At 39.2% G+C, this 18,655-nt stretch overlaps 4 protein-coding genes across 6 annotated transcripts; 2 read left to right on the top strand and 2 right to left on the bottom strand.

Annotated features, from left to right (window-relative positions):
- Positions 1–1,346: 1,346 nt before the first annotated feature.
- Positions 1,347–5,911, bottom strand: zbtb33 (zinc finger and BTB domain containing 33). 3 transcript variants are annotated; one of them, XM_028589446.1, is made up of 2 exons: positions 5,441–5,911; positions 1,347–4,159 (listed from the first exon to the last, which is right to left on the bottom strand). In XM_028589446.1, exons 1-2 carry the CDS (start codon positions 5,766–5,768, stop codon positions 2,274–2,276), a joined length of 2,214 nt encoding a protein of 737 aa, XP_028445247.1. In that variant the 5' UTR covers positions 5,769–5,911; the 3' UTR covers positions 1,347–2,273. The 3 variants fall into 3 exon arrangements, with proteins under 3 accessions (XP_028445247.1, XP_028445249.1, XP_028445248.1); XM_028589448.1 differs by lacking the exon at positions 5,441–5,911 and adding an exon at positions 5,316–5,356; XM_028589447.1 differs by lacking the exon at positions 5,441–5,911 and adding an exon at positions 5,026–5,309.
- Positions 5,912–6,651: 740 nt separating this feature from the next.
- nkap (NFKB activating protein) lies at positions 6,652–11,010 on the top strand. Its single transcript, XM_028589227.1, has 8 exons — positions 6,652–7,267; positions 8,324–8,404; positions 8,579–8,640; positions 8,754–8,843; positions 8,931–8,973; positions 9,065–9,256; positions 10,243–10,392; positions 10,541–11,010. The coding sequence occupies exons 1-8, from the start codon at positions 6,825–6,827 to the stop codon at positions 10,713–10,715; spliced, it is 1,236 nt and encodes a 411-aa protein (XP_028445028.1). The 5' UTR covers positions 6,652–6,824; the 3' UTR covers positions 10,716–11,010.
- A 583-nt stretch (positions 11,011–11,593) lies between these two features.
- ndufa1 (NADH:ubiquinone oxidoreductase subunit A1) lies at positions 11,594–13,285 on the bottom strand. Its single transcript, XM_028589228.1, has 3 exons — positions 13,037–13,285; positions 12,812–12,901; positions 11,594–11,750 (listed from the first exon to the last, which is right to left on the bottom strand). Exons 1-3 carry the CDS (start codon positions 13,136–13,138, stop codon positions 11,730–11,732), a joined length of 213 nt encoding a protein of 70 aa, XP_028445029.1. The 5' UTR covers positions 13,139–13,285; the 3' UTR covers positions 11,594–11,729.
- A 660-nt stretch (positions 13,286–13,945) lies between these two features.
- Positions 13,946–17,697, top strand: upf3b (UPF3B regulator of nonsense mediated mRNA decay). Its single transcript, XM_028589226.1, has 10 exons — positions 13,946–14,263; positions 14,533–14,639; positions 14,729–14,835; positions 14,925–15,023; positions 15,391–15,501; positions 15,616–15,659; positions 15,759–15,947; positions 16,040–16,197; positions 16,289–16,598; positions 16,679–17,697. Exons 1-10 carry the CDS (start codon positions 14,153–14,155, stop codon positions 16,820–16,822), a joined length of 1,380 nt encoding a protein of 459 aa, XP_028445027.1. The 5' UTR covers positions 13,946–14,152; the 3' UTR covers positions 16,823–17,697.
- Positions 17,698–18,655: the final 958 nt, after the last annotated feature.

The following is an 18,655-nucleotide window of genomic DNA, read 5'->3' as shown; positions in this document are numbered from 1 at the left end:
GATCACCACTTTTTCCCAGACTGACACATCTCAACTGTTGGTTAGGTTAGATAGGTTGCCATGACACAAATTTACACAGACGTTCATAGTGCTCAGACGATGATCCCTACTGACTTCAGGGATCCGGACTTTTCCTCTTGTGCCACCATCAGGCTGACATTTTTGGTGTTTTGGTGAAATTCCTTATCAACTGTTGGATGGATTGCTTTTAAATTTGGTGCAGATGTTCATGTTCTTTGGTGGTCACTAAACTTTCCACATAACATCAGCAAGTCAAAACTTTGGTTTATAACCACATACCTGAAAAAGCACAACTCAACTTGACTTTAATGTTTAGTGCTAATTAGCAAATGTTAGCATGCTAACATGTTAAATTAAGATGGCAAACATACCTGTAAAAATCAGCATGTTATCGTTTAGTTTAAAGTCTGTCTTTGTAATGTCTCAAAGTAAACACTGCACCCCAATCTGCTCCCCGGGCGCTTGACAGTGGCCCGCTGCTCCTAATGCTTAGGCTGGGTTTATTGCAGAGCTCTTATTTCACGGATGTTGTGCTGTGTACAATTGCATTTGGTAATGAACAAAGTTTAAGTTCATGACACTAGTGGCTTCAACTCTTAATCCCGAACTCCAGACAGGATTTCGTATAATTTTTTCAGACTTATTATACTTTGCGAAAGACAAAGTGATTAAGACTTCTGTTGTGTTAATTTTGAGATGCTAAAGAGTGTACATCGCATTGACACAACAGTAAATAAAATAGCAGATGCTTATGTGCTGGTAGTGCGAGAGAATTAAGTTAAAATAGTAAAACAATAATTTATTTACCATTAGGTAAATAACACTCGTTGCTAATTGACAGAAAAGGGAGATTTTGTACAATGCCAACATAACCGAGTATTTAATTTTGTTGCTAAAACGTTATTAAACTAATAAATACATCTGAAACAGTAAAAAAAAAATAAAGTGATTAACGCAAACATACTGTACATCACACAACAATGTTAATCTGTTAATTGAAAAACAAATTGAATGACATGAAGTAGAATAGATTCCCATGTTAGCACTACTTTTTTTTTTTTACTCATACTGACCAATCACTACATTTTAAAACAATGGAAGAACATGATTAAAAATGTAATAAAAATATTACAAACAAATCTTCTGCCTGATCCGACACTAAGTGCTATATGTACGGACTGACATAGTCCTCAATTTATGTCAATCCTATCATCACATTTGTATGCAAATTCCCTAGCCTACACTATGAAGCTGGCAGATTTTGGATTAAAATTACATTTAGGACACAACAAGGAAGGCAAAGAAAATAAAAATGTACAGGTGTATCAAAATAAAACAGAAGGGGTTTAATGGACAAAAAAAGCCATTACTATTTTTTCCAACCACTGTAAAATTAAATAACCATTGTATATCTTCCCTGCAACAATACCCACATGGGATCACCAACAATCACACAATGAAAAAATATATTTTCCGATCATTATTAACATTCTCACTCAAATAGGAACGAGGAATCATCAGGCCAGAAAATCCATCTGATTTTCAAATACAGGCTGAGATTCATGACTGATGCATCCGGTGGTGATGGACTTAAAATGTAAGCAATCATGTTTTATTTAATTACAGGCATCATCCTGTATTTTACATATCCTGTGAAAAAAGGGTTACCTGGTTACAGACAAAATCATCAATTTAGCTTTCATATATTTTATGAAATGGAGCTCAGCGGGATGCTTAATGTCTTTAACTGATTCAGACAACATGACCTGCAGAAACAATAGAACGAGAAATTAAATGTCTCATTTCAATGCTTTGTCCTCCAGATACTTTAGCAGACATCTTCTAGCTGATAGAGCTATAACTTGCCTCATACATTGAACTATGTATTTTTGCTAATGTGACGATCATTTATTCCAATGATACAAAAGATCAAGGCTATTACACAAGCAGAGTAACGGGAGTAAAGGTACGGTCACATTACACTTCCATCCTGCAACTATTCACTCCGTCTCACTTTCACTTCAACTCAAGACGGCTTCAACTGCTGCTCTGACATTATTCTAGAGTGCATCATTCACGAAATTCATTAAAATATTACACCACAAATGTCATTAAACAGAAAGGCTAATGTAACCGTACCTTAAGCGGACACTATGATAATTACATAAGAATATTGTTGACATGGAACCAAAGAGGAAAAAAGGGTCGGGGGCACCTAAAAGGCACAGGAAATGGAGCAGTGCGCGTGTTGCTCAGTAGGTCTCTGGTATAACAAAGTCAAACTCTGTGGCTCCTTGTGGAGGACTGTTCATGGTTGACTCCGGTTGACTGTGAGCATCAGGCGGTATGTGAGCATCGGACTCAATAAAGATGTCGTCCCAGTTCAACATCCTGGTCTGGGTGGAGGAGTGGACGTCTTCGCCGACGCTGGTTATGTGATGCACGCTGCCATCCTCGGATATGACAGGGACCCCCTGTCCGTCAGTACTCCACGAGTATGGCTTCATCTGCACCGTCTTACACGGCAGGAGTCGGTACAAGTTGTTGTCTGCATCATCTTTCTCTTTCCTCCCGCTGGGATCCTGGTTGTGGACTTGCTTGCAGTGGGTGGACAGTAACTGGTAGTTCATGAACATTTCATTGCACACCAAGCACTGGTACCTCCTCTCTCCTGTGTGGTGGATTTCATGTTTAGTTCTGTACTCGGCCAGTGCAAAGACCTTGTTACAGTAGCGACACGGGTACTTCTTCTCCCACGAGTGGGTGTTGAAGTGACGGCGGAGACTCGTCAGACACACATACGGGCGCTTGCAGACAATGCACACATAGAAAGTCTTCCCATCCATGATCAGCTCGTAGTGATCCTCAAGCTCTGTTTTGGTCCTCTTCTTCTTCGGGCTGGCCTTCGGGGATGTGGGTGCTTTATCCAGGGGCTTTATAGGCGTTGCCATTAATGATCTCTTCCCTTTATTGGCTTTAGAGCCCCCTTCGCCTGGATCGTCCTTCACTGGGACAATGTCATAAGTGTTTTCTCCAATATTGGCATACACTTTACAGCCTGATGAAATTGAATCAATTTCTGTTGCTGTATTCAGCGTCACCGTCTTTTTTGCTGCTATAACTGATTTGGGTAGGTTAGTTTGATTTGCTTGGCTATCAGACACATCTAAGAGCCTTACTTTGAAATCCCCTTGCTGAGATGAAGCAGACACTTGCTTCTTGTGGACTCCCATTATATCACTGTTTTCAGAGGTCTGAGAGGCACTCGAGGGCTCAGGGGTGAAACTGCCTAACCTGGCTGGCGTTGTGGGAGCACTTCCTGAGGAAACTCTGGCAGGGGAAGACGAGTTATTGGAGCTGCTGTCTGGGCTGCGCAGAGGGCTGCTGTTGGGGAAACTGGGGTTTGGACAACTATTGACTGGAGGTTTTGTAGGATATGTTTTCAACGGGGTTCTGGCTTTCTCTTTCTGTTTTGCAACTGCATGGTTTGATTCTTCATTTTGATTTGGTGCTGCATTTTTTGAATCAGCTATATCCACATCAATGACCTCACCAGAGTTGGCTTTCTGATCGGCTGCTCTGGTTTGAGCATCTGTACGTGAGACAAACATAACATCATTGTCCGAGTCCTCGTCATTACCTGCAGGCTTGCTTGTCTGATTGAATTCCTCTGCGGATATTGAGAAAGACTCTGCGATGATGGGCATCATCTCTGTGGGTGTGTCACTTTTGCTCCCCGTCTCCTTAGACAAACCAGGCAGACCCTTAACTTGTGATAATGGAGATCCCAAGTTTGCAATGAACTTGACTCCTAGTATCTGTCCAGCACTGATGAGCTCCTCAAGCATGTCAGAGCGGACACGGAAAATCTTGGCGCTGTAAATGTAATTAAGAATCTCCTCAAAGATTTCTGCTCTGATGAAGTTTAACTCGATCACTTGTCCAGCTACGCTGAAGAGCTGGTGGAAATATGTACTTGAGGCAGACAAGATTGTTTTGTGAGCTCTGAATTTCTTGTCCTGTATGATAATGGTGACATCACAAAATAATCCATGGCTTCGCTGCTCATTCATTGACTTCAGCACAGCTGCTGAATACTGTGTGTCAGTTGCAGATATCAGCTTTAGACTTGGCATGGCTGTAGAGAAAAATCAAAAGAGAACAAGTGAGAATCACATTTCTGAGGGCACCAGAAAAGTCAAGTTAATTACATTATGGTAACATTCAAAATACCATTAGGTGCTTCAAAAAAATATAAAGTTAAAAGGTTTGGAGTCAAATTCAGTTTTGGTCATTTTCATACCCTGCTTTTCCAGTTATAACAGTCCAAGCAGTTAATAAAGTTTGTCAAAGGACGTCTAACCTCAAACCACCTCTGACTTGGTTCTCTTTTGTTTATGCACACTGGCGGTAGCCAAAATGTTACAAAGCACGTTTTCTGACTAACAAAATGAAATTTACAGAAATACAAACAACAGGCTCCAAAATGGCCATGAACTTGCAAATGTTTCAACAAAAAATTAACATGAAGGCATGATTTATTTATTTTTTGTGTTAGCTTAAGAAGAGTGTGCCTTGTAAACTGGCTGTTGTTTAGGTGAAATTACGACTGACTTAATAGAAGCAGGCATTTTATGTGAGTCAGGCAAGAAAAACAATAACGCTAGTTTAACAAGAGTGTGTTAACATGCTGAAATATCAGTCTCGTATGACATTGTACAAGTGCGAAACTACGTTTATTTAACTTTAACGGGGACATTAGCTACTTTAACGAATCTATTATGGTTGCTTTTGATTAAGTCATATCCAAACGTTGTTGTTTGCCAGCTAACAAAAAGGTAACGCTAGCTGCGTTTCCTCCCTTCTTCCTGTTTAATGAACCGCGGACAGCGCGGCCTACTATTTAGCATCCCTTTAGCATATTAGCTTTAAATACAACACCACAATGGATACATGGAATCTTGCAACTTTAAATAGCCGCACGTGAAATGAATATTTTTTTACCTGCAACCTTGATGTTTTCTGCCAAGACTAAGCAGTACACCTACCAACGACTGTAGTAACTTACTTAGCTGGCTACAGACAATGGCTAACAACAGACAGCTTCCCCTGCCAACTGCACTGCAGCCTCATTGATTGAACAGCCACAAGGAGTCGCCGTCGTGTCGGACTAACAACTACACGATTAAACTAAAAACTATTACAAGACATATTACAAATATCAGGTTGACTTCGTGTTAGCATTTAAACACCATTGAAAGAGTGCCTGGACGTTATTTCTGTGGAAAACTTACTTTTCCACGCCGGGTTTAACGTCGAGATAACTACCGGTTCATTGCCTTCAAAATAAAAGTGTAGAGTTGTACGCATAGACAGTATATAAGGTTGTACGGACATTGAATAAAATCAAGTAAAATACCTGGGGAGCTCAGTTTAGGTTCAGATTCTCTTCTCAAATCGGGGCCTTTTGAAGACCCTGGGGAGCGGTTGAAGTCTTCATGCAGCTTATCGGACATGGTCTTTCTCATCCGTCCCCTGTATTTATCATACTTTCCCGCGTGTTTAGCGTTGTAATGCCGCTTCATATTAAACCCCTTAAATAATACTTTCTGTCTACAAATGAGACACGTAGCGGTCGCATTCAACTCCGTAAAAAAGAACTCCATTGCTAGTGCCTCCTCAACTTTCATGTTCACCGCCCGTGGCTCCACGTTTCCTTTCAGCTTACTTACAGTATAAGAATGCATCTTGCTTTACTGAGCTGTTACAGCGCGTCTCTATTGTTAGAAAAACGCACTGCTACCCACACTCACCGACTAGTCCGACAAGTACCAGTGTGGTCCACACATTGGGTCCACATTCCACATGTTTGGAACTTCCTGTGTTGCCAGCCGCCAACATCTGGGGGGCGGGGGTTTTAATTTTCTTTTCACATGTGGCTCCTCTTAGTAGTAGGCTAATTCTACAGAGTTTAATAAACAATGATGATTCTAAACGTTCATAAGCTCTAATCTTAAAATCATTGATCACCATTGTTGAACCACACAAAGAATAATATATATTTAATATATATACAGTTATTTCAGTTAACAGAGAGCACACCCACCACCCTTTGGACTACGTATTTTTGAGCTTTGCTGTCCAACTGGAAAACAATTGTATTTTTAAACACTGATTGCAAATCAAAATGAGTAGGCTACCCTAAAGGTTCTGTAAAGGTTAGTTTTGTAGAACCTTGAAATAACCTCCAGGGAACGTCCCCTAAAGGTTCTCTTAAGGTTAATTTTGTTTAACTAGTTCATAAATGTATTCTTATAGATAATTAACCCAGTACCAGACCCCATCGCCTCAAGTGCCATTTTTGTATTTCATTTATTGCAACTTCCTTGTCTACTCAAATTATTTGTAAATATTCAGTATTAACTTAACATTGCTATTAATGTTGGGTGCACATAGTATTTAGTACCTTTAAATATTTTTTTTCATGCTTTCATTTAGTGTATACAATTAATAATATATATTAATGTATTATACATTGTTTTATATACCGGTATTTCCCATGGATGTATTAAGTATTTTCTCATAAAAAGTGCAAGCGGAACTTTGTGCAGCATTTTTAGGAAGACCGGTTTCTGTTTGGGAACGGACGTATCTTGACTTCCTGTTATTGGACGCTGTGCTTGTTGCGTATTACAGAAAAGTTGGACGCGTGTTCATTTTTCTCTTAATCTTCCTCAAAATACCAACGCTTTGTCTTTATTGTGTCCCGTGTTTTCGGTGTGCATTTAAAGCAGTCACAAGGTATGCCACTGTCGGATCGCTCGAGCTCTGACGGCGGCGGGGAGCCTCGGAGTCCTCGGGCCCGGAGACCCCGGACTCGCTCCCGCAGCCGCAGCCGCAGCCGCAGCCGCCACCGCAGCGGCAGCCGCGATAGGAGCCTTTCTCCGTATTGCTTCGGGCCGAAACTCCCAAAGCCGCGCAACAGGGAGAAGGAACACGAGGAACGGGACCGCCGATTCCGAGAGGCGAGAAACATCAGGCGGATCCGCATTGCAAGTCCCCGCCGTAGCCGGTCTCGGTCCCGGTCCAGGTCTAGGGAGCGTCCCAACAATAACAACATCAGTCACAACCACTGGTCCGAGCAACGGGACGCTCCTGGAAAACACGGCAGCTTCAAAGAAGATTATTACTACGAACAGCAGCGGGACGACGCTCAGAGACAGAGACAAGAGGCTTTTATTGCCAGGTAAACACATGAAAACACCAAACGGCAATTCATCTATTAATCGTTGAAGGGTCGGTCTAACAATCTAACAATTCAGTCATGCTTTTCCATGAAGTGATGATCACAAAAGATAGATAATAAAATAAATTGAAGCAGCAGAGATCAAGAAACCCTGACTTTTAGTCCATAGTATGGGTCAGGCTTCAGATCCCTTTTATTATTACGTCTCAATTATACAAGTATAAGAGAGTAAAAATACTTTTTTGTTTTATGCTCCTCGACATTGACATATCCTGTCGGGTAAATATGCATGTCTTTTAACAGTCAATGCCCCCACTTTGTTATTCAGATTAAATATGTGTACTTTCCAAGCCCAAGCTGAGGTAACCCTGATAACATTGTTTTCTCTTCAGTGACTTCAACATTAATCTTTTAAAATACCTTACCAAAAAATGTCCTTATTTATTATATTGTCGTTATTTTAGAGGGTTTCATGTTTTGTTGTTACTGATATCTCTGACATTGTTTTAAATGCCTTGTTTTGATAATAGTAAAAAGCATCAAGAGGAGAAACCTATTTACAGAAAATCTGATGCAAAACAAAAATAAGTGTTTTTAAAAAGACCTTTGCTGGGAAAGAGTATTTAATGTGTCATATTCAGCCTATGAGACATTCATGAATATATTTAGCCTGTATAGCAAAACTACAACTCATTGATACAATATCAACTGCACTAATAAATAATATGCTCTTGGAATATTTCTTGATCGTTCAAAAGGTTTTGATACAGTTAACCAAGACTTAGCTTGCTGAGTTATCCAGATGTGGTTTAAGAGAGACCGTTGAAGTGTTGAAAACATTTTCACAATATCAATACAGGTTTTTTCCAACACTGCTAATGTTGAATTGTTGCACAGCACTACAGCTAATCATACAAAAGATGCAATTATTCAGGTTTTAAAAAAATAGAGGAACTCATATGAATGCTGCCTTAATGGTCTCCCCCCACATTGTTACATAATAACATAATAAGTTATTTGTTTAGAATGCTGCATCTTTCTGTCTTTCTGTTACAGGCGTCTGCAGGAGAGGGAGAGGATCGGTGAGTTAGGTTGTCCTGAAGTTTGGGGATATTCACCAAGAGTGAAAGAGCCAGAGTAAGTCAATAATCTGTCCTTCATAGCAACACATTTATCGTACAATATTGTTTTTAAGAAGCACCACCGTATTTTTTTTTTTTTTCTCCAGTACTGCACGTGTGGAGGAGGATATTTCACCTCTATTATGTTTGAGTGCAGAAAGCATGTCTTTATTTCTTTGTTCTCCGACAGCTCTGACGAATTCACACCAGTCGAAGACGAGAAAAACAGCAGCTCAGAATCGAGCTCAGAAGGTACAGCACACACTGTATAAATAAATAAATAAATAAAGTAAAAGTAATAATACAAATAAATTACAGGCATATTGTATGGCATTTGTATTTACGAAGAAATCTGTCATTCACAGAAGAAAAAAAGAAGAAAAAGAAGAAGAAATCCAAGAAAAAAAAGAACAAAAAGCATTCAGAGGACAGCGAGCTAGAGTCAGATTCAGATGGTAAGACGCTCGTAATTACATTCATTTTAGAAAGTATATTTCACAAGTTTTATCAGCTTAAATGTCATGTTTTTTTTTATCTTTCAGAGGAAGAAATAAAGAAGAAGAAGAAGAAAAAGAAGAGCAAGAAGTAAGTGCTGACATGCAGCTATACGCCAGCTTCATTCTCACAGTAAAGGGACATTTTGATTAACCAAAGATCTCTTCCCGTTTCCAAACAGGTCGAAGAAGTCCAAGAAGAAGAAGGCGAAGAAGAGCCGCAAGGAGTCCAGTAACCCCAGCAGTGAAGAGTCAGAGGAGGAAGAGGAGGATCCCAACGGGGTGATGTGGGTGGAGAAAACCTGCATGGACGAACACGTGGTTGGCCCCGAAGCCCCGCTCACACACATGTCCCAGGACGACCGACCTTTGGAGTGAGTCTATTTTTACTGTTGCTATTCATGTTACGTTACTAATGCTCATCACTTCGTGGTGATTAGCAGACCCAAACAAAATCTCCACCGTTTTCAGTGGTGATCCCGAATAAAAATCTGTGGAATTTAGCGGACTGTTTTTCGGCTTGAACTGGAGATGTTTTACCATACTAAGTTTTTTTATTTATTTATTTTTCTTTGAGTCTTCTTTAATTTTTTTAATTCTGCAGAATTCTGCGTGGCTCTGGTAATTAGACTTGTCTAAGAACACTCAAAATTCATAACACTGACAGGTTATCTTTGCTAGCAATGACATGAGGCCAACTTTCTGTCATAATTCTGTTTTAGTGCAGTTTAGAGAAGAATATCAGTGATTCGATCAAGCATTTATCATTTACCCTAAAGCACCACACACACCTACAGCCTCACACACAGGCTGTAGACTCTTAGTCTTGGAAATTCAGTGATTCCAGCTTTTGAAATGGGAATATTTGCTGTTTTTCTTTCTTGTATGATGGATTATGGTTTTTGACGGTTAGACAAAACAAGACATTTAAAATAGTCCGCTTGGACCCTAGGAACTTTTGATGTCCATTTACATTTTTACCATTTTCTGACAAGTAGAGGCCAACAGTTGATCAAGAAAATCACCTGCAATGAGATAATAAAAATAATCATCAGTTGCAGCCCTAGAAGTTGGCTTACCAAGTGGTACAAACTAGTTTTACTCTGATAAGAGGAAGCAAACATTTGTATTAACAGCACATATTATCGTTTATTTTACAGTACTTTTTAACCCTTGTGTTGTCTTCCCGTTTCTTCAACGGCTTTTTTTCACAGTTTGTTTTTGCTTTTTCCAACGTTTTAACATTTTCAGCGCTTATTTCCACGTCCCATATTTTATGATATAAAACAAAAATTGAAAACGGGTCAATTGGACCCGAAGTCAACACAAGGTTAATAAGTGCATTTTTTTCTTCTTCCAGTTTTGGTCATGCGCTGTTGCCAGGTGAAGGTGCTGCGATGGCGGAGTACGTGAAAGCAGGCAAACGTATCCCGAGAAGAGGTGAGATCGGTCTCACCAGCGACGAGATCGCAAACTTTGAGAAGTCCGGCTACGTGATGAGCGGCAGCAGGTACGTGATGTTTAGAAGTAGGACTATAAACTCTCACCATGGCTGTACATTAATAATTGGTGACGTTTCAGATGTCCGTATGATGCAACAAGATGCACATATTTTATCATTATTGTGATACTCACAAATTTCAAATGTAACCCTGCAGACATCGTCGTATGGAGGCTGTGCGTCTGAGAAAGGAAAACCAGATCTACAGCGCAGACGAAAAGAGAGCTCTGGCATCCTTCAACCAGGAGGAGAGGAGGAAGAGAGAGAGCAAGATCCTGTCGAGCTTCAGGGAGATGGTGTACAGGAAAACCAAAGGCAAGGAGGAGAAGTGAACATCACATCTCTACAGATTACCCCTTTATAGGACACTTTTACTTTTTTTCTTGGGGTATTAATGTTGTATTTGTTTGGACGATAACCACATTCAGTTTAGGTTGAACATACAGTGTGGAGAAGGATTTTAATTGTAAAGAAAATTGAGACTGAGAAGTATTCTGTTGTATAATATTCTCTATCCTGTTGACTCACAAGAACTCGTCTTCCCTTTCAATCGTCAACTTTAATTTGATCTTGTTAATGTTTTGCAAATTATCTGGATAACAACGGTAAATAAATTTTCATTATCAAGTTGTGGTTTCCACATTTTTTTTGGTTAAAAAAAACAAAAAAACACTTCCGGTAATTTATAAGTGAAAAAGCAAAGATTAGAAAAATGAAAAACTGAATATCGTTTTGAATAGCTTTCTATTCTCTTAATCATTTTGTGACTTCTCAGATTTATCTTTCAACTCCTTAAACCCAGTTTCAGAATCACTGACTTAGAGCAATCTTTTAAATTATACCAAAGTGCAATATGTACAATATGATTGTCTGTATTCACCTGAGCTGCTACTGTCAATATTTCATCTGGTTTATGCGGAGTATAGTTTACTAACAGTTGAATAACCTTTATTATCTATAGGATATATATGGAGTTTTTTTGACCAGGAGATGACATTTAAGACAAATCACAACTATGATAACCATTATCCCAAACATGTCTAGTCTCTCTACAGAATATTAATATACTCCTCTTGTACAACACTGGATAATCACCATTACAGGCGACATAACGTATACATACGAACAGGTGTAAAACAATGATTTGATTAGAGCACCAATCTCTTGTCTGTTGCCTTTGAAATTCAACATACGAGCCGGGAAGCCTCAGAACGTTTCCAGTGTGGAACAGTTTATTTGATAACCGGGAGGATTGCCTTAAAAGACTGAAAACAAACAGCTGAATGTTAAATATAATCTTTTAATGTACAACTTTCTTCTCATCAGGGTCTTCATATTCTTTGTCATCAGTGGATGTTCTCGAGTCCCTGTTGAGGAATAAAAAGAGTAGAAATTGTACTGGAATTCGAACATGCAATTGTACAGTTTGGGGAAAATTACATTTAGAGATGGGCAATCTATCGATATTATATTGATATCGTGATATGAGACTAGATTTTGGATATCATAATATGGCATAAGTGTTGTCTTTTCCTGGTTTTAAAGGCTGCATTAACGTAAAGTTATGTCATTACCTGAATTTACCAGACTTGTAACTGTTCTATTATTTGCCTTTACCCACTTCATGTCATTATATCCACAATACTGATGGATTATTTATCAAAAATCTCATTGTGTAAATATTTTGTAAAAGCACAAATAGTCAACACTACAATATCGTTGAGGTATCAATAGAGGTATTTGGTCAAAAATATTGTGATATTTGATTTTCTCCATATCGCCCAGCCCTAATTACATTAGAAAGATATTTGAATCCCCTTTCATAATGCAAGAATATACTAAATTATATTATTCATTTAACTAGCTTTATGTTAGCAAATTCTTTCTTGTATTGGTACCATTTAGGCTTGTACCATTTACTGTCAGTATTTTCTGCAGATTACAGGTTGTAATCTGATTGTTGAGTGAGGGTAGTAGTTAACTATTATAGTTATCCTTTTAATGATATATTTGCATTGTTTGCTTGAATAAAAACATTACATAATCTTAATTACTACCAACAATTACCCCCAATAAAAGCATAAGTTGTTACCATTACCACTCAGCATTTTACAGTGTTTTATATGATATAGATATTACTTTAGTATATATCTATCAAGTTTCAAAATTGCTAGTTTCATTTCATAGCGTGCTACATTTTGGCTAAAAGGGTCTCAGGTAATCACTGAGGTAAATTTGGTTTGTAAATAAAGACACTTGCAATGGCTAGCTGGAGGACAACCCCCAAACAGGGCTGCTGGAGGGTGTGAAAATGTATTAAAAATAAAAATCTTTTTCGCTTTCTTCGGAAAATATATAAGTCAAAGCGTTTGCGTTTTCTCGCAAAAGGTTATATTTCTGTGGACCCATGTCATGGTTAGACACTAACCTTGGAGTCAACGTGCTGTCCTGATCCCGACACTCGCTTGTCTCTCTCCATCAGATACCACTGCCACGGATACCGAGCGATTCTCTTTTCCTACAGGGGGAAAAACAAGAGCCTTTAAATCAAGTAGCTTAGTGTACAAAACGAGGACAGACAGCATGTTTCACGGTTTAGCTTTATTCTACTTATTAGCACGGTCAGAGCCACATTAGCATCCAGAATCCTCACCTTTCCTCCGTTGGTAAACTTGTGGATCTGTGCGGTGGCGACGCCAGGAATAATCAAACACACGGTCATGACGGCGAAGCCGGGCAGAATTTCGTACCACATGATAACAGCCGGTAACTGTTAGGCGACAGAGAGCCGCTTAGATAACAACAAAATTGCCCTAAGACTCAGTTTATTTTGCTAAGAAGCTAACAAAATGTCGACTCTCTCGACGACCGCTACAGTACAAGAAAATGCTTCCTGTTGGGTTTTTTCAAAAGAAAAGCGCCAGCAGATAAAATGTCATGTTTTACAAACAACTAGACTATTTTGCCGTAAACCTTAGTATACATTCTGAGAGATATTTTCTGTTGCTATATTTGTAATTAATTTGTTAAAACATTACTTCCAAAGTTACATAGAGGAATGGCATTTTAGACTTCACGTCGAATGTTTTGAGAAAAGTTTACTCAGTAGCGAATATAACTTGTAATTGCTATTTTGGATTAAATAATTATTATGACATTAGTTTCTAACTCAACACTCGCTTAGTTTGTGTGGCAATTTGTGCCTCATTCAAAATAAACTGCACCATAGACAGTATATACAGTATATATTTATTCTGGAGGGCATCCGAAACAGGGAAGCTGACTTCAAGGTAAGTATTTTTTTTGTTATGTAACGAAACGAAAAATAAAATTTTAGGCAAACTGCCAAGCCTAAGACAAAAACAAATGGGCAAAACATTTTTTAATTTAATTATTATTTCAAATTCACTGTATTCGCTATGGATAATTTCGCTCACAAGTCCCCCTTCTGGCGGTGATGCAGGCCCACCCGTCAGAGGGAAAAGAAACCTAAAAGAAAGAGGAAGTTTTTTCCTAGGATGGCGAAGGCATTGCTCTCCCTCCGATTGGCAAGCACTCGCTACCTGCTCTGGTTGGGTTGGTTAGGTTTAGGCCAGAGGTCAGGGTAAGCCAATCAGAAGTAGAGTAGGGCGGGACATGCCGTCGACGTCACCACTCGCTTACGGTTAGTTCGGTCAGTTGCTACTACTCTGCTAACTTGCTAAAAAAAGTAAACAAGTCTGCGGAATGAGTTGAAATACAACCGCAGGACGAAGAAGCGTTTTCAACTATGAAGGAAGACAAGGAAAATGCTCGACCGAGGGAGCGAAAATTGGAAATAAAGTGTGAAGATGGAGAAAAGACAGAGAAGTCCAAGGAAAAGAAAGAGGCCATGACAAAGGTAAACTTGCTAGCCGCGTTTGCTAACGTTACAAGTCGTCAGTTATGGATACTAATAACGTTAGTTTAATGAAATAACAGCATGCATTTAACTAGCTTGGATTTTGTCGGATATAAACCTGCATTGTCCACTTTGTAATTTACATAGTGCGACACATTTTCACTTGGCTTACCCCAACTGTAATTTAATATTAGGCTAGTTAATTGTTGTCTTTTTCTAGTCTGATTGTCTTCCCAGATACCCAGATGTGATAATATCTTCTTTCTTAGATCGTAATCAGACGTTTACCACCAAGTCTGACCAAGGAAGAGCTAGAGGAGCATTTACAACCTCTCCCAGAGCTGGACTACCTGGAGTTTTTCTCCAACGACACCAGGTGAGTTGATATAAAGACGTTTTATTATTTAAAAAATACTATCACTGACTCTTGACGGTGTAACCTGACATGAGTATTCTGGATTTCAGCCTTTACCCTCACCTCTTCGCAAGGGCTTACATAAATTTCAAAAATCAAGAGGATATAGTTCTCTTCAGAGATCGCTTTGATGGATATGTGTTCATTGACAGCAGAGGTATGAAGAGCAAACATTTACAGCTGAATATACAAACATAAGCTTTTTCTCAGACATGAATTTAATCTTCATAACTTGTTTGTAAACAGGACAGGAGTATACTGCCATTGTGGAGTTTGCACCTTTTCAAAAGACTGCCAAGAAAAGAAGCAAGAAAAAGGATGCAAAATGTGGAACAATTACTGAAGGTAAAGCTATTTACTGGTATAGGTTATGTTATAATAGAAAAGAAAGATTTGGTGATGGTTCAGTTTAGTGGTACTTTTTTTCATTTTATTTACAATGCCTACCATGCAACAAACTGCCAACATTTATTATGTGTGTATTTGTGAATATATTTGCCTTTGTTTCATAAAGAGTAACCCTAAAATAGCCTGGATTAATGCTAGTAGTTGTCCTTACTGTTCTTAAACTGGTGGTTTTGTCTGACCTGAAAATACCTTACTTCAATTTAGTATGGCTTAAAAATACTTAGTACCATATTAAGCTACAGAGAAGTAGTCTTACCAGAAGCATCACCATGTCTTTATTTGTATGGTGCATTTTTTCTTTCAGATCCTGATTACAAGAAGTTTCTTGAATTTTACAATGGCGATGATGACAAGTTGACATCAACACCTGAGACACTGTTGGAAGAGATTGAGGCAAAATCAAAGGAACTTGTAGGTAGGTGAACGGTCCCTTAAATTAAAAAGTGCTGCCAAAACATCATTGTATATATTTTTAAATGGACACACTGCTGAATGGAAGAATTCAAACATACTTTTTTCTCCCTTCAAGCTAAAAAAACAACTCCTCTGCTGGACTTCCTGAAAAATAAACAGGTAAATAAAGTACTGTGGCACAACAGTGTGGTGTTCTAGTTACACTTGTTAAGTTGCATGATGAAGGCTGGCCTCATGTCTTGTTTTTATGCTGTTCAGAGAATTAGGGAGGAAAAGAAAGAAGAGAGAAGAAGGAGGGAGATTGAACGCAAGCGTCTGCGTGATGAAGAGCGTCGTAAGTGGAGAGAGGAGGAGAGAAGGAAGCGCAAAGAGGCAGAGAAGATAAAGAGACTTGAGAAACCGCTGGAGAAAGACAAGGACCTAGTAAAAGAAGAACCAAAAATTAAGGTGTGTGCTGCAGTCGATTGGAGCAGTTTACAACAGTAAGTAATAATCTCCAATATCACATTATGATTTTGTTTTTATTTTCAACTGTGTAGCTCCTAAAGAAGCCAGACAGAGGGGATGATGTGGATTCTGAGAAGCCCAAGGAAAAAGCCAAGAAACCAGAGAGGCCAAATAAAGAGGACAGATCCATAGGGAGTGCTGATCATAAGAGGCGTCAGCACATTGAAAACAAAGAGGATCGAGGAAGGAAGTTAGTGGCTTCAGTCATTTAAAAAATAAAAATAAAATACATTTCCCACTTTGAACAAAATATTTAAACCGGATTTGTGCTTTACACACAGAGTTGACGAAGACGGGAGGAAGGAGTTCAGGGAGCGAGACCCAGACCGAGATCGAGAGCGGGAGAAGGAGCGGCGGCAGAAAGAGAAGGAGCGCATCAGGCGACAGGACGAAGATCGTCGGAGAAGGAGAGAACGGCAGGATGGAGAGAACTCATACAGGAAGAGGGAGGAGGAGGTCAAAAAAGAGAGAACCTTGGAGAAGAAAAAGGGTGAACACATTGGAGACTCCGCTCACTCTGAGAGGCCGGAGAGGCCTGCCAAAGACCACAAGAAGGAAGACAGTGGTAAAAGAGAGCGACTACGAAATAAGGTGATGACTCTACCCTCTTGAATCAAGTACTTTTTGCAATTGCAAGCACTTTTTCTAAAAGAGTTCTTTCTGTACATCAGGACCGACCTGCGATTCAGCTGTACCAGCCAGGGGCCAGAAGCCGGAATCGAAGGGGTGGAGGAGGAGCTGAATCCAACTCGGCCGACAGAAAGCCAGATACTGTGACCGAGACCGAGAAAGTGGCTGACAAAGGAGACGATTGAGCAGATTTCTACTTATGGCATTTTAGGTTTGGTGAGGAGAGGGGAGACAGCCCTGTGAGGCTCAGAGCAGCAGTGTGGCGCCTCAGGGCAACGTGCACTGCAGTTTAAGCAGGGCTGCATCCGGCTCTCCCAGTCTCAGAGGAAGAGATGTGATTGCGGAGTCTCTTAGTGCCTGAATGTGACCCTCTTTAGTTTAATTTTTTTTTTAGGAAAGGTAACCGCAAACCTTGGAAAGAATTTGGCTGTAGGGCACATTAAGTAAAGCCAAAGCTTTCATGAACTCAAAGTGACCTTATTTCAGTATTATTTCTCTGATGTAAAGCTTTGGTTTTCAACATAATCCATATCAAAGTTGTTAACTTCCTATTTACTCGATATGTAACATTGCCAAGCTCATCAATATTGTTTCAATGCTGTCTTGAATGAGATTTCTGTTGTAGCATAGACATTTTCAGTTTGAGGTGTACACATGGGAATTACATCTTCTGCCTGGGAAGCTAGACAATCCAAATTGTGTATGTGCAGCTTTTATTACAACTTTTCATGGTCTGTAACTGTAAAATAGTCACACAGGCACAACATACACTGAAGTATATAGCCTGTACTTACCTGATTTGGGATCATGTGATTTATTCATACAGTGACTGAGGAGAAATAGCCATTTCTGACTAGACTGCCATGTGACAGCCACGCCTGCATGTCAACTTCAATCAGAGGGATCAACCTGTGCCCCTCCCCGTTTTCTTATCTGAAACTCCCCTTAAACATTAATGTGTGTTGCACTAAACTGAATACAGCATGAGAAAACATCACAGCTGGTGATGCTAACATACAGTTGCCACTTTTGACTGGAAATAAAAGAGGTATTTGCTTAAGTGTTCATGTCTTTTTTTCCTCTTTGGGGAAATGTTCAGCCTTGAAATGCACTGATGCTTTTTAATAGCTTTAAATTGTATTTTGTTTTAGCTATTTCAAAACACTACAGTAGTTCCGTTTTGTTCATCTCTTCCTTCTTACTTAACTAGGCTGGGTACACCTACTTAACAGCTGTTTAGAAATTTGCCGTAGGGCTCCTATTCAATAAGCCTTTATTGTCATTATATAACAATGAATATAATTAAATTAAGAGTGCCCCTCCCATTGGTGTTTAAAGGAAAACTATTGCACACATCCATATTTAACAAACAAAAACAATCAAAATGTTTTGTTTTTCATCATAAAACAAGGGCACGTGGTTTGTGATGATACATATATTGATCAGTTCTTAATAACATAATATTGCACAGATCAGTAAAATTAATTGTAAAAACATTAAACTGTGAATTTGGGGTGCAGAGTCATATGTGTAGATTGAACATATGTATGCATCTTATTAATGGCTTCACTCCTTAGATACCATGGAGCACTAAGGTTTATTTCAAATCTCATCTCTCTGTCCTCAACATCCATTTGAAATGCAAAAGAAAGGCTTCTATGTATCTTCTATGTATGCTGCTCCTGGGACTTGGAATTTGCTGCTGTACACTGATCTTGGTCTAGTGGAGATGATCTCTTTAAATGTTTTCAAAAGTAGGTTGAAGGTGTTGCAGAAGGGTACATCCGGTTGTAAATGCCCCCGTGTGATCTAGGATACAAATACCTGAGTCTTCTTTTTGTTGTTGGTATAATCGTGGTGTGATTTGAAATTGTATTGTCTGTTATATACAGTAAATATTTATGTAATTAATTGATGTTGTGCTCACTCATTTGTAGTGTGTGAACATTGCAGAAATGAGAGATTTCACACTGTTCCCTCCCTGTAAACACTCCCTGTTTGAACCACACTGTGCTGCT

This window comes from Perca flavescens, chromosome 10 (genome assembly GCF_004354835.1).
Source record: "Perca flavescens isolate YP-PL-M2 chromosome 10, PFLA_1.0, whole genome shotgun sequence".
Taxonomy (NCBI): Eukaryota; Metazoa; Chordata; class Actinopteri; order Perciformes; family Percidae; genus Perca; species Perca flavescens.
This window is presented reverse-complemented; position numbering and strand designations above follow the sequence as displayed.